Source organism: Gavialis gangeticus, unplaced genomic scaffold, assembly GCF_001723915.1.
Source record: "Gavialis gangeticus isolate Ggan-Ray unplaced genomic scaffold, GavGan_comp1, whole genome shotgun sequence".
Lineage (NCBI taxonomy): Eukaryota > Metazoa > Chordata > Crocodylia > Gavialidae > Gavialis > Gavialis gangeticus.
The window spans coordinates 112,571,587-112,584,037 of record NW_017729025.1 but is presented as its reverse complement, the minus strand read 5'-3'; the positions used below and the strand labels follow the sequence as shown (position 1 = coordinate 112,584,037).

General features: G+C 43.5%; 1 protein-coding gene across 4 annotated transcripts in view; it reads right to left on the bottom strand.

The window, feature by feature from the left end:
- The window catches only part of SHANK2 (SH3 and multiple ankyrin repeat domains 2), an 856,646-nt gene that overhangs the window by 279,400 nt on the left and 564,795 nt on the right, over positions 1-12,451 (bottom strand). For all 4 annotated transcript variants that reach the window (XM_019519421.1, XM_019519422.1, XM_019519423.1 and 1 more), the window contains one exon: positions 6,734-6,809. In XM_019519421.1, coding sequence (XP_019374966.1) covers positions 6,734-6,809 — 76 coding nt within the window. The remainder of the gene's footprint in view (positions 1-6,733; positions 6,810-12,451) is intronic.

Here is a 12,451-nt window from a genome sequence, read left to right as displayed (position 1 = left end):
TCATGCTTTGAGCAAGGAGTTGGACTAGATGGCCTCCTGAAGTCCCATTCAGAACCACTCCCACCCCCACACCTTTAAAAAAAAAAAAATGCTTCTACACTAGCACACTTGGATGTGGGTGCTACCCATATGTCTGTCCTACCAAGTTGGGGAAGGGGAAGAGGGGCAGAAATTTTGTCCATTTCCTGAACTTCCCCAGGCTTCACCTTGCTCCGCACGTCTGCAACATGGGCGTTTATTCCCATTGACCAATGACATCTACAATTCTATGCTCACCCATTTACTTTTGATTGCAACAGTGCAACTCTTTTCCCTTACCTCTGATCTTCTCTGTCCATCTGTCAGAATTAAATTTGATGGAAAGTGATTGAGGTAAATTGAACACAACAACTTAGTAAGTGAGCTGAAAATGATTTGATTGCAACTAACTTAGTTTGGTCATTGTATCCATGTTAATTTTACTATGGTGATTTACAAAGGCTGGAAGAAACAAAGCTAGTTTTTTGAATTAGAAGCACCTTCACATCATATGTAATTTACTGAGAAGTTCCAGAAATCATTGATAAAAAAACAAACAAACCCTAAACATAGTAGCCACAGGGTGCAAGGTAACATTAAGACAACCACCACCATGACTGTCCAGACACTTAGACTACTATCAAGTAAACCCCATAATATGCCACATTCCTGATACTTAACATAAGTTTTGGACACTGTGGCTCTTCTGTTATCCATCATTACAGCATGGGAAGTGTGGTACACCTACTTAATTTCGCTTGTCATATTTTGCAAGTTATGTAATGGAGATTTGTTTTGGGTGGAAGGTTGACATGGCCTTCTTCCATGTTTCTTAGCTTATACCCTGTACCTTTTAAACTGTGAATCCATGACTACATAATGGATAACCAACCTCCCGTGCAAAGCTGAAATGGGTGCAATGGCTCACAAGAAAGTGCATGCTTTATTCAAGCTGAATCTTTTCCTAAAATGAGAAAATGCAGCATACATGGTTTTTGGTGCATGTGAATCAGCCAATTAATATGGACTCTTAAATTAGTACTAAACTCCTTTTTACTCTGTGCCTTTTTTGCTCTGCTACAGCAAAAAGTGAAGGGCGATTTCCACGCCCCCCAGAACAGCATTTAAGTTACTGAAAGCATTTCAGCATTTAAGATACATGCAATACCCAGTCACCTCTGACTGGGATCAGTCTTCTCAGTGCTCTGGGTTCAATCCTGTCCTCTAAAACATAATCATAACAGTCCACATGTCTCCTAATGTAGCTACTGTTTAAAAAGAAGTACTCACTTAATGTATGGGTTATAAAACAAAGCAAGCTATGCCCCTTATTAATACATTATGCTCTCCCAGTTGTGAAATTACTTGCACTGACCAAAAAAGTTAAAGGTGAAAATTGGGAAATCGTGCGTCAGAAACAAGGCTGCTGCAGTCAGTCAATGGTATGTTGTATTATTAACCTGCTTGCAGATGTTAAAGCTAAAAAAACCCCAAACAAACAAACCAGAGCTTTACTTTAAACTTTGCATGCTCCTTGCCAAGCCCACAGCATACCCAGAAGAGGTGGCATGCTAGTAGGACCCAGCTCACCCAATATCTGAATCTATCGAGCACGTCAGTGGGGCATTTTAGCCTTTTTATCTAATAGCTGATTGGTTCTGGTATTAGATAAAAAGGGCCAAAAAGCCCCAAAGCACCCAATTTATACAAATGCTGCAGAGCTGGGTGGAACCAAATACGCTCCTTCTTCCAGTAAAGCGCTTCTTTTGTTTTTTGCAAGCAGCAAAAAGACTGTATTAGTCCAACATCTTGCTTCTTTTTACAGTTCTTTTCTTTATAGAGCCCTCCTAATTTAAAGAGCCAATCCTACTGGGCCTTTATACATAATGTCTATGTTACAGGTCAAGTTTTAAAATTCGAGCTTTCTTTTTGCACCTACATGGTAGGTCCCCATATGCAGGGGCATGCAGTTTGTCGCACAACAAACTGCTTTGTTGTGCCACATATTACACATAGGGAATGTGAAAACATTTGCCGCACTGCAAGTTTGCAGTGTGGTGGCAAAATTTGCTACTGGGAAATCCTGATAAAAAAACCTCTAAGGAAACAAGTGGCACTGACCATGTATCAGTAATGTGCACTGGAACAAACAAAGGGCTGACCATCCAGAGCAATGCTCTCACTGCCAGCCAGGCTGTGTGCTGCCAGATCTGCACCCCTGCTGCACCAGGACATGAGGTAATACTGATGTTGGCTATAGCCTCACCTACCCAGGACAAGTTCCTGCAGGTCAAAGCACATGTGCAGGGGCATGCAATGGGGCACAAAGCAGCAGCACAACTTTGTGCTGCTAGGGTTTGTGCCTCTACAAGTGTATCCCACAGGCTGCAGGTACCATTTATCTCAAATACCTGATTTGCACACATTGGACTCAGCCTATGAGCAGGCACATTTTTTTACCCCTGGGGACAAGGAGTGGCACACCTTGTGCCACTGCTACTTGTCTCCAGGGAACACCTATGTCACATGCCCTCTGGTGCGTGGCAGGTTACCCTGGGTTGAGTAGAGGGGGCTGGGGCCAGCACTGGGGCTGCAGCCTTACCTGGGGCCTGGAGGCCTCCTGAGGCTGCAGCAGTGGTGATCCTGCTGCTCAGAGCTTGGTTGGCAACTGGAGCATGGCTCCAGCCAGCCAGGCTCTGGTTTTGGGTAATGCATGCTGCGCTCACATGCGCTGCTCTGCTTTTTTCTCTCTCTCTTTTTTTTTTTTTTTTTTTTTTTTTTTTTGGGGGGGGGGGGTAGGAAGGAAGAGGGAGTTTCCTGGGGCCAATCCCCCACTCTGCTACCTTGCATTGTGGAGAACCGCTGAATGTATGGATGTATGATATGCGATGCCAGATGCATCTGTGGCATGGCTGTGCTCGCCTGGATGCAGCCATAAGGATTTAAAGAGCCAATTCCACTCAAAAAGTTCCAGTTGCAAAAAAACTGAGATGAGGCCCCAGTCAGCTCATTTCAAATAAATCTGCTGTACAGTCTTTCTATAACATGCTTATATTAATATAGAGAATGTGTTGTCACCTCAACATTTGTTCCGTTAGGAGAGCCCTTCTGTGTCTGTTCAATCAGGTTTACTGTGGTTCCCTGTTAGCTCTACCTTTAGTTTGTTTTATACCCAGGTTGTCATTGCCTGTGGTAGGTCTAGCTTGGTAATCTGAGGTTTCTGCTTGCCAGTTATTACTCGGAATTAATTTTTGTTCCATATATTGACTATCTTAGAAGCTTATATAGTACAACTTATTCTTCTCCTTTGCCCCAGCTGCAAAAAAGTCAATTCAGGTATTAATAATCAGCAATCCATGATGATACGTGAACTCCTGGCCCAGAATCCCCTCAATGGCCTGAAGTAATTAGCTAAGAATACAATGTCTTGTATTGGCAGAAACAAACAAAGTCAAATTTGACTCCAGTATTAGACAAATCACTATAAACTAGTCATCAACAATTTTGCAACTTTTCAAATAAATTGTTTTAACATTTAAAAGACTGTTGCATAAATGTTTTAATATTTATTCCTAAATGGGCCTGAGGGATGATGGACAATGTCTTGCTTTAAATATGCTAACAGAATTAAACTATATGAACCTGGGAGACTGTGTTCACTTCATTCCCTCATTGTGTTGTGCCAATAGCTCAAATTTGATATTTTAACCAATAACGGTTAGGTAAATTCCACATAAAAATAAATAAAAGTTAGTGCATTTATCTTAACAGAATTTGGCCTATCATTTAATGACAATTTTTCCACCTTTTTATTACTTAGTTGTATAAAAATTTTCCCTTTCACTCGACAAAACAGGCATTCAAGATTACAGATGAGTGCAAAATTGTTTTCCCATACTAGAAAAAATTATGATTAAAGTTATCGTAATCCACACCACGATTGATTCAAGACCTCTCAAAGTTTTCCATAACCCTTGCCTCACCCTCAAAGAATGAGACAGAGAAGACTCGCACCATACTAGCAAATACCTCAACAGTTCAGCAACTAGAATGTGAGGGACCAAGGTCATGGACTTGATTTTGGGTAGGGACAGACATTCAAAAAGCCTGAATTGATTCAATCTTTGCAGGTTAGACTAACCTGGCTAGGCTGAACTGGTTTGTAACTAGACAGACATTCTCTGGACTGAGGAAATTCAGGCACGTGCCTGCAGTGGCTCAGGCTAGAAGCCAGAGGACACTAGAGTAGCCCTCCCTTTCTTCCACAGCGCTGAGCTGAAGGGGCATGGCCAGGCTCCAGCAGGACTCTCCGATTAGGGAGGTCTGCCTGCATGGTCCCAGGCTTTTCCCTGCTGGTTGCTCAAGGGGCAGGAGTGTTGCCAGACCCCAGGCCCCCCAGGCCCCTGCTAGCACTCCGAGGCAAGGGGAGGGATGGAAAGGGTGGGTGTGCAGTGCACGCATCTGGTGATGATATGGAATTTTTCAAGCTCCGTAACTGAAGCAAACTGACAGGCCAGAAAGCCAGCAGGGGACTGATGATAATGATTATCACTTCATCAGCAAAACAGTAGGCTCTATTACTTCAAACTCTTCTTAAACAGCATACTGGCTTACCTGTTGATCAGCTCCAAATGGCCCTAAGCTGTTACTGTGCTGTCTGGCTGTCCCTGTGAAATTGGAGAGAGATGCACACAGAGACATCTCTCAGCTTTAGCTAGCATACCACGTACCTAGGTTCTGTGGGGCTGTGATCTGTGCTGTGGAAAATGGGGGAGGGGAAATCCCTGCTGAGCAGCAAGTGGTGAGGGCGGTGAGGAGTAGGGCAGGGAGAAGCCAGGCAGATCCTGCTGTCTGCAGTCTCTACCGGAGCTCCAGCCAGGGAGCAGAGGGGAGGGCCCCGCTCTGCTATGGAGCAGAGACCCACCCAGCCCAGCTTTATATGCACTGAACATCTGTTCTGTTACAGGTTTAAACCAGTTTCTGTGTAATGTCTGTCCCTAGCCTTTGAGTCTCTCACAATGCACTCTTAACACTACACTATTAGCTATTTAGGGTGGGGAGGGGGTGCATTTTGCTCCAATTCATACAGGATGTTGAGACCCTTAAGAGAGGGTAAGCAAAATACCATGACCTCCTTATAGCAATCAGTTCAAACAAGCTATTTTTTCAATGAAAGACATTGTTAGGAAATTCCACTAGCTCTAGTCTGCATCTCTGAAATAAAATGCTCACATCTAGGCAACTACAACATCTTCCTTTGGTAGACCAACTCCATCTCATAGAACTGAAATAGCCCTATCATTAACACAGGATTACAGAATAATAGACCACCAGTTGATCTCCATCCCCTGCCCCCACCCAAAAAAAAAGAAGTGACAAAAATGAATAAACAAGCAAAAAACCCCAACACACACCACAACCACCCCTGGATCTCTCTTTCATGTAACGTTAAAACTAGTTAATATTTAATATAAAGAACAGTCATTGTTGCTCTTTATGTAGTATACAGAATTCAGATGATAAAACTTAACTAGGCTACATTATGCTTGTGCAGTGATAAAGTAACATCCTGGTCTCTGTATCTGGGCTGTTCATAAAAAGGTAGTTCTCTGTAGCCTTTGCCCCCTAGCTGTAGTATACTTTGGCTGGGGTAAAGGCAGTCAGTCCATAAAATTGGACCTCCACTGTTTACAGTTCCAAAGCATTTGGAAGTGCAGACTTGTGTGCTCTTCACATGTCTACTCCCACATGCAGTGAACCCCCCACTGTTTAAATAGTTCATGTCAACTGAGGAACAGGAAGGGTGATGAACTTGGTCATGAACTACTTTATTAAAAGGATTTAAATATACAGCACTTAGTTTTAGGAGTGTATATATGAAATGCAAAATATACACAAACTGTCAGGACCAAGATGAAACAGGTAATCACACTATGAAAATGTGTGTCGGGTTATTAGCAAATATTTTATGCAAAGTGTGCTGCATGAATCAACATCTTCGTTGAACTGCAGCACTTCAAAACTTTTAATCTGCCTAGGTAATATGTTTTTTCTGGTTAGTTAGAAAGCCAGGAGACAGAAGACGACATTCATAAGGGGAACATTTAAATCTTTCCAGTATGTCACCATAAGTTCCCCAAGGAGATGGTAAAAAATAAAAGAGTTCCTATGTTACAAAGATCACCCTCCCTGCCGGAAGATACCTACGGTCAGGGTGAACACCTTTGGCAGCATGGATGTTATAGAAAGAGTAAGCATAAAGTCTAAATACAAGCCAGTTTTTACTTCGTAGATGAAAAAGTTGTTTACAGTCAAGTAGCACCACTTAAATAAAACTGAAATAGAAAAATATCTTTTGCGACTCCCTAAATCAGGGCTTGTGAACTTGTCATCAGATACTTTATTTAAACTGTGGAAAAGAATCTTTAAAGGCTTGGTCTTCTGAAATGCTGACCAACTCAAACTACCCTCTGACTGCAGTGGCAGGTGGGAACACTCAGCACCTTGCAAAAAAGAGCTTCAACTCTTTTTATTTAGAAAAACTGCAGCATTAGTAGAGTCAATTATTTTGCCTGAGCTTCAAAGGCCCAGCCCTTACAAAAATATACTAATATAATACAGTATTTACAAAACCAAGATTTAGAGCCTGTCTTCAAAAATAAAACAAATCTTTTATAAATCAAAACATTGCTAACTAAAAAAGAAGACATCTTACCTTGAAGCATCAAAGCTGTCATATGATCCAACTGTGTAGTGTCTGAACAATTTCTTTGTTCTATCTGCTCGAGTTTCTGTGCAAAAAGATGGAGATTTAAAATAAAAACAAAACAAAGCTTTAAATAATTCATTTATACTTACAGGAGGAATATATTCAAGTTCTTATTTACAATTGGGAAGCAGATTTAAATTTTCCAATACATATCAATATGAATCACTGGGAGTACTTCAACTAGCATTGGTATGGTCTTACATATTTTAGGTGGGAGAAACATTGGTTTTGCAGTTGGAAAAAAAAAAGTATTACACATTAAATTTTGTGACATCAGTACGTGTGCATAGAAAATACAGAAATCACCAGTATTTTTTCTATTTAGTGCATCATTTAGTAAAATTTCTTCTGATTCAACAAATGTTTTGTGAATTCCTGGACAATGGCTCTCCCCATTATCAACTAGAAACCCCTCAAGAGCAGTCCTAATCTCAAATTTTAGTCTGAGAAAAAATAATCCAAACCCTTTATAGTTAGAAATACATTAAAAATGTAAAATAGGAATTCTTATTGTTCCACAGCTAGAATATATTAGTGTCAAAACTCTTAGCAGCATAACCAAACAGAAAGAAAATGGAGGCAAAGGAAAGACAGGAACATGCTCCCTGCACTTCTGCTACCTTACAACTAATCACTGCCAAGCAAGTCTCACAAGAAAAAACAATACTGTTATGGAATCCATGCCTCTCCTATATTAAAAAAAAAAAAACCACCTTGTTGGCATACAGAGAGACAAAGGAATGAAGGATGGGGCTATATCTGTCAAAATGGCATTTGAGAAAAGTCAGCCACGCTGCAGCTTAGGAGACACTTTGGCTAAAACAAAAAACAAAAACAAAAAACCCGTAAGACCAATGGCCATTTATGGTCTGCCACATGCCATAAAATATCACTTGTGTGGACCAGGGAAGTTTCTGAAAGCTGAAAGGTTGAGGGTTATCCTAAAAATAGAAAGGAGAGGAAGATGGAAGGAAAGACTCTTGAGCAGGAGTAATAAGAGGGAGGACAGAAAACTGGAAGGTCTCAATCACAGGTCATCCTGCCACTGCATATTGTTTCTGCATTTTGTCCCCCACCACTTCATACAAAAACATGGGCATTATTGATAATTAATGGAAGAGTCTACAGTCATATTTTATTAAGCAAAAATCTCAACGGCTATCAAATAAAAATGAATGCACAGCAGTGCTGGGACAGCAGAATCTGAAACCAAAGGAAACATTTTTGCTGACCAGTTAGAAAGACACGGGCAACTAGAGTCTTACAAGGCAGCTCCTGTAGCTGTTCTGTTCCTATTTTCTCAGAGCTTTGGGCTATGGTAATTCCTACCTGACCACACATCCTGAGCAAAGAGTCAAAGATGGTGACCTGTTGTGATGGGCCTCTGAAAAATATGTATAAGAACAATAAACACTGACCATGCTGATGTTTGGCACTTCCAGAGGGTCTTTACTACAAGAAAGTCAGAGTACTTTTCTAGCATTAATTCTTGCAACATTCCTGCAAAAATGATGGTAAATACTATTTCCCTTTACAATATGCAAGGCTAATACTTGCCCAAAGTCACAGAAAATCAGTGGCAAAGCCCAGAATACAGCCTACAGTCCCATGTGTTATCTAGTACACCAGCACTTCCCCACTTTGTGAGTTTGCACCTTGTTGCAGTAAAGCTGTCCCTCTACTTCAGCTGCTGTCAATGCATCCTCCAATTCCCCTTAGCAGTGGGTGGGTCTGAAGTTGGGGGACATTTACCAGTATGATTCAAACATGCCCTCCTCCCTCCTGGAACCTTTTGGGGGCCCCCCTGGAGAGAAGGGCGGGGCAGGTCACACTGCACTTTAGAAAATGCTGCATTAGACTATTCCCATTTCAGGAAAATAGGTCTTTTTGATATCTGTGATCATTAAGCATGCTTAAGCTTAGAAAATACTTTCTAATCAGGTTTTCTTTAAGCATCATGTAAAAATTAAGAAGCTTTAATTAAGTACCATTAAAGCATCTGAACAGGTGAAGATGATGCTATTGTAAGGAATGTAAAGAGTTGTTTTATAAAAAATTCTTCCTCCCCAGATCACTAGATAGCTTATGAAGACAACGACCTACTGTGACTTGGAAGACTTGCACAGATTTCTTTTAGTACCATGAAGATATACCTTGAGGTCGAGTCAAAGACATACTTACACCTGGACCCTATTTACAGTTGGTGACAGATTTCTAGACTCTGCAATAGGTCAGCTTTAAAAAAATCCCCAAACCAAAACAATGCCCTCCCCCCCCCCACCAGAGTGGGAGGGGTGGGTGGGGCATGGAGCAAAGAACAGGACAAAGCACAAATTTCAGAGCTCTGAAAACTATTAGTTGAGTCTTGTAAGGAGCCAGATGCTTCTACTGCAGGATACTATTTTCTACAGCATGATATTTCAGTTCTATTAACGTATCTGAAGTGGGTGGGAGAAAAGGAGAAAGGCAGCAAGACAGATAGCATTGTTCAGCTACCAACTACATGTAAAGCCAGGAATCTATTGTTTTAAAATCTGTGCCTCTCCAATTCACAGAGTACTCTGGATTCTGCAGGGAAACATTTAGACTTAATTATTCCTGGATTCTGAGACAGGAAGAAAAATTTCCTGAGTTTATGGATAAACCCTTCCACTCTTTAGTAATCCCATTTCATAATCCCTATTCAGAATCCAGTCTAACCTATTAGCCAGGATAAACAAAACAAATAATCCATGAAGAGAGGTTTCTGGGGAGTTACCATAATAAAAATGGAACAAATCAACGCAGCTTTTTCTCCATTCCTACATGGGCCAAAGTGACACAAAAAACACAGATATTTGCACAATAAGTATTTGTTCAGAATAGTTATTCTTAATTGAGACCAGCTTGGGATGGTACCAAATTTGGTAGCAATAACTGATTATTTCCTGCTGTCAGTAGATGGAAGACAGACATTCATCACCCTACTTCTGGACCTTTCCAAAGCATTCAGCACTATTTGTTCAGCATTGTTTGTTTATCATGTATACAGATATCCTGCTCTGGAGAGATGGCAGGAATCCAGGGAACATGTTCAGAATTATTCAACTCTTCCTCAAGAACTACGAAAGTGTACTTTCTAAAAACCAAACCCATCACCTGTGGAATTCCACAGTTGTACCTGATCCTACTCAGTTACATGGAGGCACTAGGAAACCTAGCAAGATAATATAGGCTCAGGTGCCAGCAATATGCCCACAGCAGGTAGCCTACCTCGGCCCCCACCCTACCACAGACTCCACTTGGCTCTGCTTTAGCTGTGCCACCAGGGGGGATGGTGGGGAGGTACGTCTTAGGCCCCTCTCCAGCAAAAAAAAAAAAGGCATTGCCTATGCGTGGGAGTGCTCCAAATGTGACCCTCCACCCCCAAAACAGGAGTGTCCCTAAGCACTGGCAAGGAGAGAGCTCAGTCCCCGAGTCCTCCCCACCACCCCTCCATGAGAGAATGAATGCCAGCTGGGTCTCTGAGCCAGCTGTTTCCAGGCAAGCAGGGAGCACATCAGCTCTCCCCCTCCCTACCTTGCTGCAGGGGGAGGAAACTCCGATTCCTCCCTGTAGCAGACAAAGGGCATAACACCTGACCCTTACAGGGAACTGTATAGAAGTTCCTTAAGGTGCTCCATTTCAAATCAGGTAGTAAAGGCAGGCACTCTAAAAAGGGTTAATTTGTCAAACAATCATCCATTTTAAAAGCACCCTGTAACCATGCACGTAGAGAGCTTTCAGAGGCCAGATCACATGAAAAAAATTTAACTTGCATCTGTACCCTAGATCACATTCTACAAAACACAGTCCAAGTTGAAGATCATCAGGGATCCAGGTCTTTCATTCACCATGGTGAAATGTGGCAAACCCCAGATTTTCTCCTTTAAAAAAGAGAAAAACCTGGGAAGCAGTGGGTCCCCCCTTGCAATCTGGCAGAGCTCCGGCCTGCAAGGGGCCAGGGGGTGTGGGAGGAGGATGATCAGGCAGGGAGTATGATGTGCATGTGTGCACACACATGCAGCTTCTGCAGGCAACTTTGATGGATGGGGTAGAATTGAGGGAGGAAGCTGGACAGGGTTGGGGGTGCTGCCCAGCCTGGTGGTGCATGGGGCTGCAATGCATGGCTGTAGGGCCCAGGCGGGGAGCAGGACAGAGCCATGGGCAGCTCATCCATAGGGTGGGGGGAGAAGGAGAACTGGCTCCCTGCTGCTGTGTGCACTCCCAGGGGGGCATGTGCCCCCCAGATGTGTGTGTAGGGCAGATGTGGGCTGCCTGCTGCAAGCTTGGACTCCCTACCCTGCTGCCCTCCCCTTGGGACCTCTGCAGCCCAGCGGGCAGGACCTGGCATGGCAGGATGAAGCAGGGTGGTGATGACTGATACTACTGCTGCTACTTGGAGCCCCACACTGCCATGGCAAGGTGCCCCTCTGCCCTCCCTGCAGCAGTGGGAGTGGCAGCATAGAGGATAGCATGGAGGGCATCACTTGCCATGGTGGTGTGGGGCTCACAGCAGCAACACCTCACTTCACGCTGCCTTACTGCACAGGGTCCCACCCACTGGGCCCCAGAGGCCCTGGGGAAGAGGGCAGAAGGGAGGGGTACCAAGGCTGCAGCCTGCACCCACCTCATGCACAAATCTGAGGAGCACATACCCCACCATGCCCCACCTGAGCTGTGCATGCAGCGGCAGGGAGCTGCCCCCACACTTGAGCCTATAGCAGGCAACCTGCCCCTGACCCTCCTCCCCACAGATGGACTCTTCTCTGCCCATGCTGCCCATGGGGGAGGGAGAGCCAAGCTCTGTACTCCATTCCACTGCAGCACCTGCCACATCCCATGGGTGGCAGCCAGGGCCTGGTTGCTGCTGTGGGAGGCATGGGGCTATGGACCTGGGTCCCTGGCCCCATAGCTCTGGAAACTGGGGTCCTCTGGCAGGGCTGGGGGTGGGGGGCTGTGGGTGAGAAGTGAGGGGCACCAGCAGAGTCCAGGGGGTTGTGGGTGGAGAGTGAGGGGCACCAGCATATCAGGGCTGCTCAATGCCCCAAAGCATTGGGGGGGGGGCGGGGGGGGAAGCAGGGCACAACTGCAGCTGGACCCACATCCTGGTGAGCAAAGCAAGCAGGGGAAGCTCTGATTTTCCCTGAAAAAACCAAAGAAAAAATTCTAATATGAAAATTTATAGGTATTTAGAATTTATTTTATTATAGTGATTGAGGCACTGGTAGGCTTCCCAATTGCTGAAAAATATAAATATAAATCAATAAAAAAAACTGTGTTCAACTGACACACACACACACACACACACACACACACACTCACTCCACTCCACTCCACATATAGTGGTGTTTATGTTAATCATAGAAAAATGAGGGTGGGGGGGCAGTTAAAAAAAACAAACAAACAAAGAAACTTGTGATTATTATTTGAGAATCTGCAATTTTTAAAACAGAGAAAACCAGGATCCCTTAAGATCACAAACAAGCTTGTAAAAAAAAAAAAAAATACATACATCTCATCGCCTAAACTCTAGGACCTTAGTAGGATTATGTTAAGAGAGCTCTGCTCTGGAAGCATAGGGCATCTACCACAAGGAGTATAGCCCTCTATCTGTGCAGAAGATGCATTTTAAGAGCCCTCAGA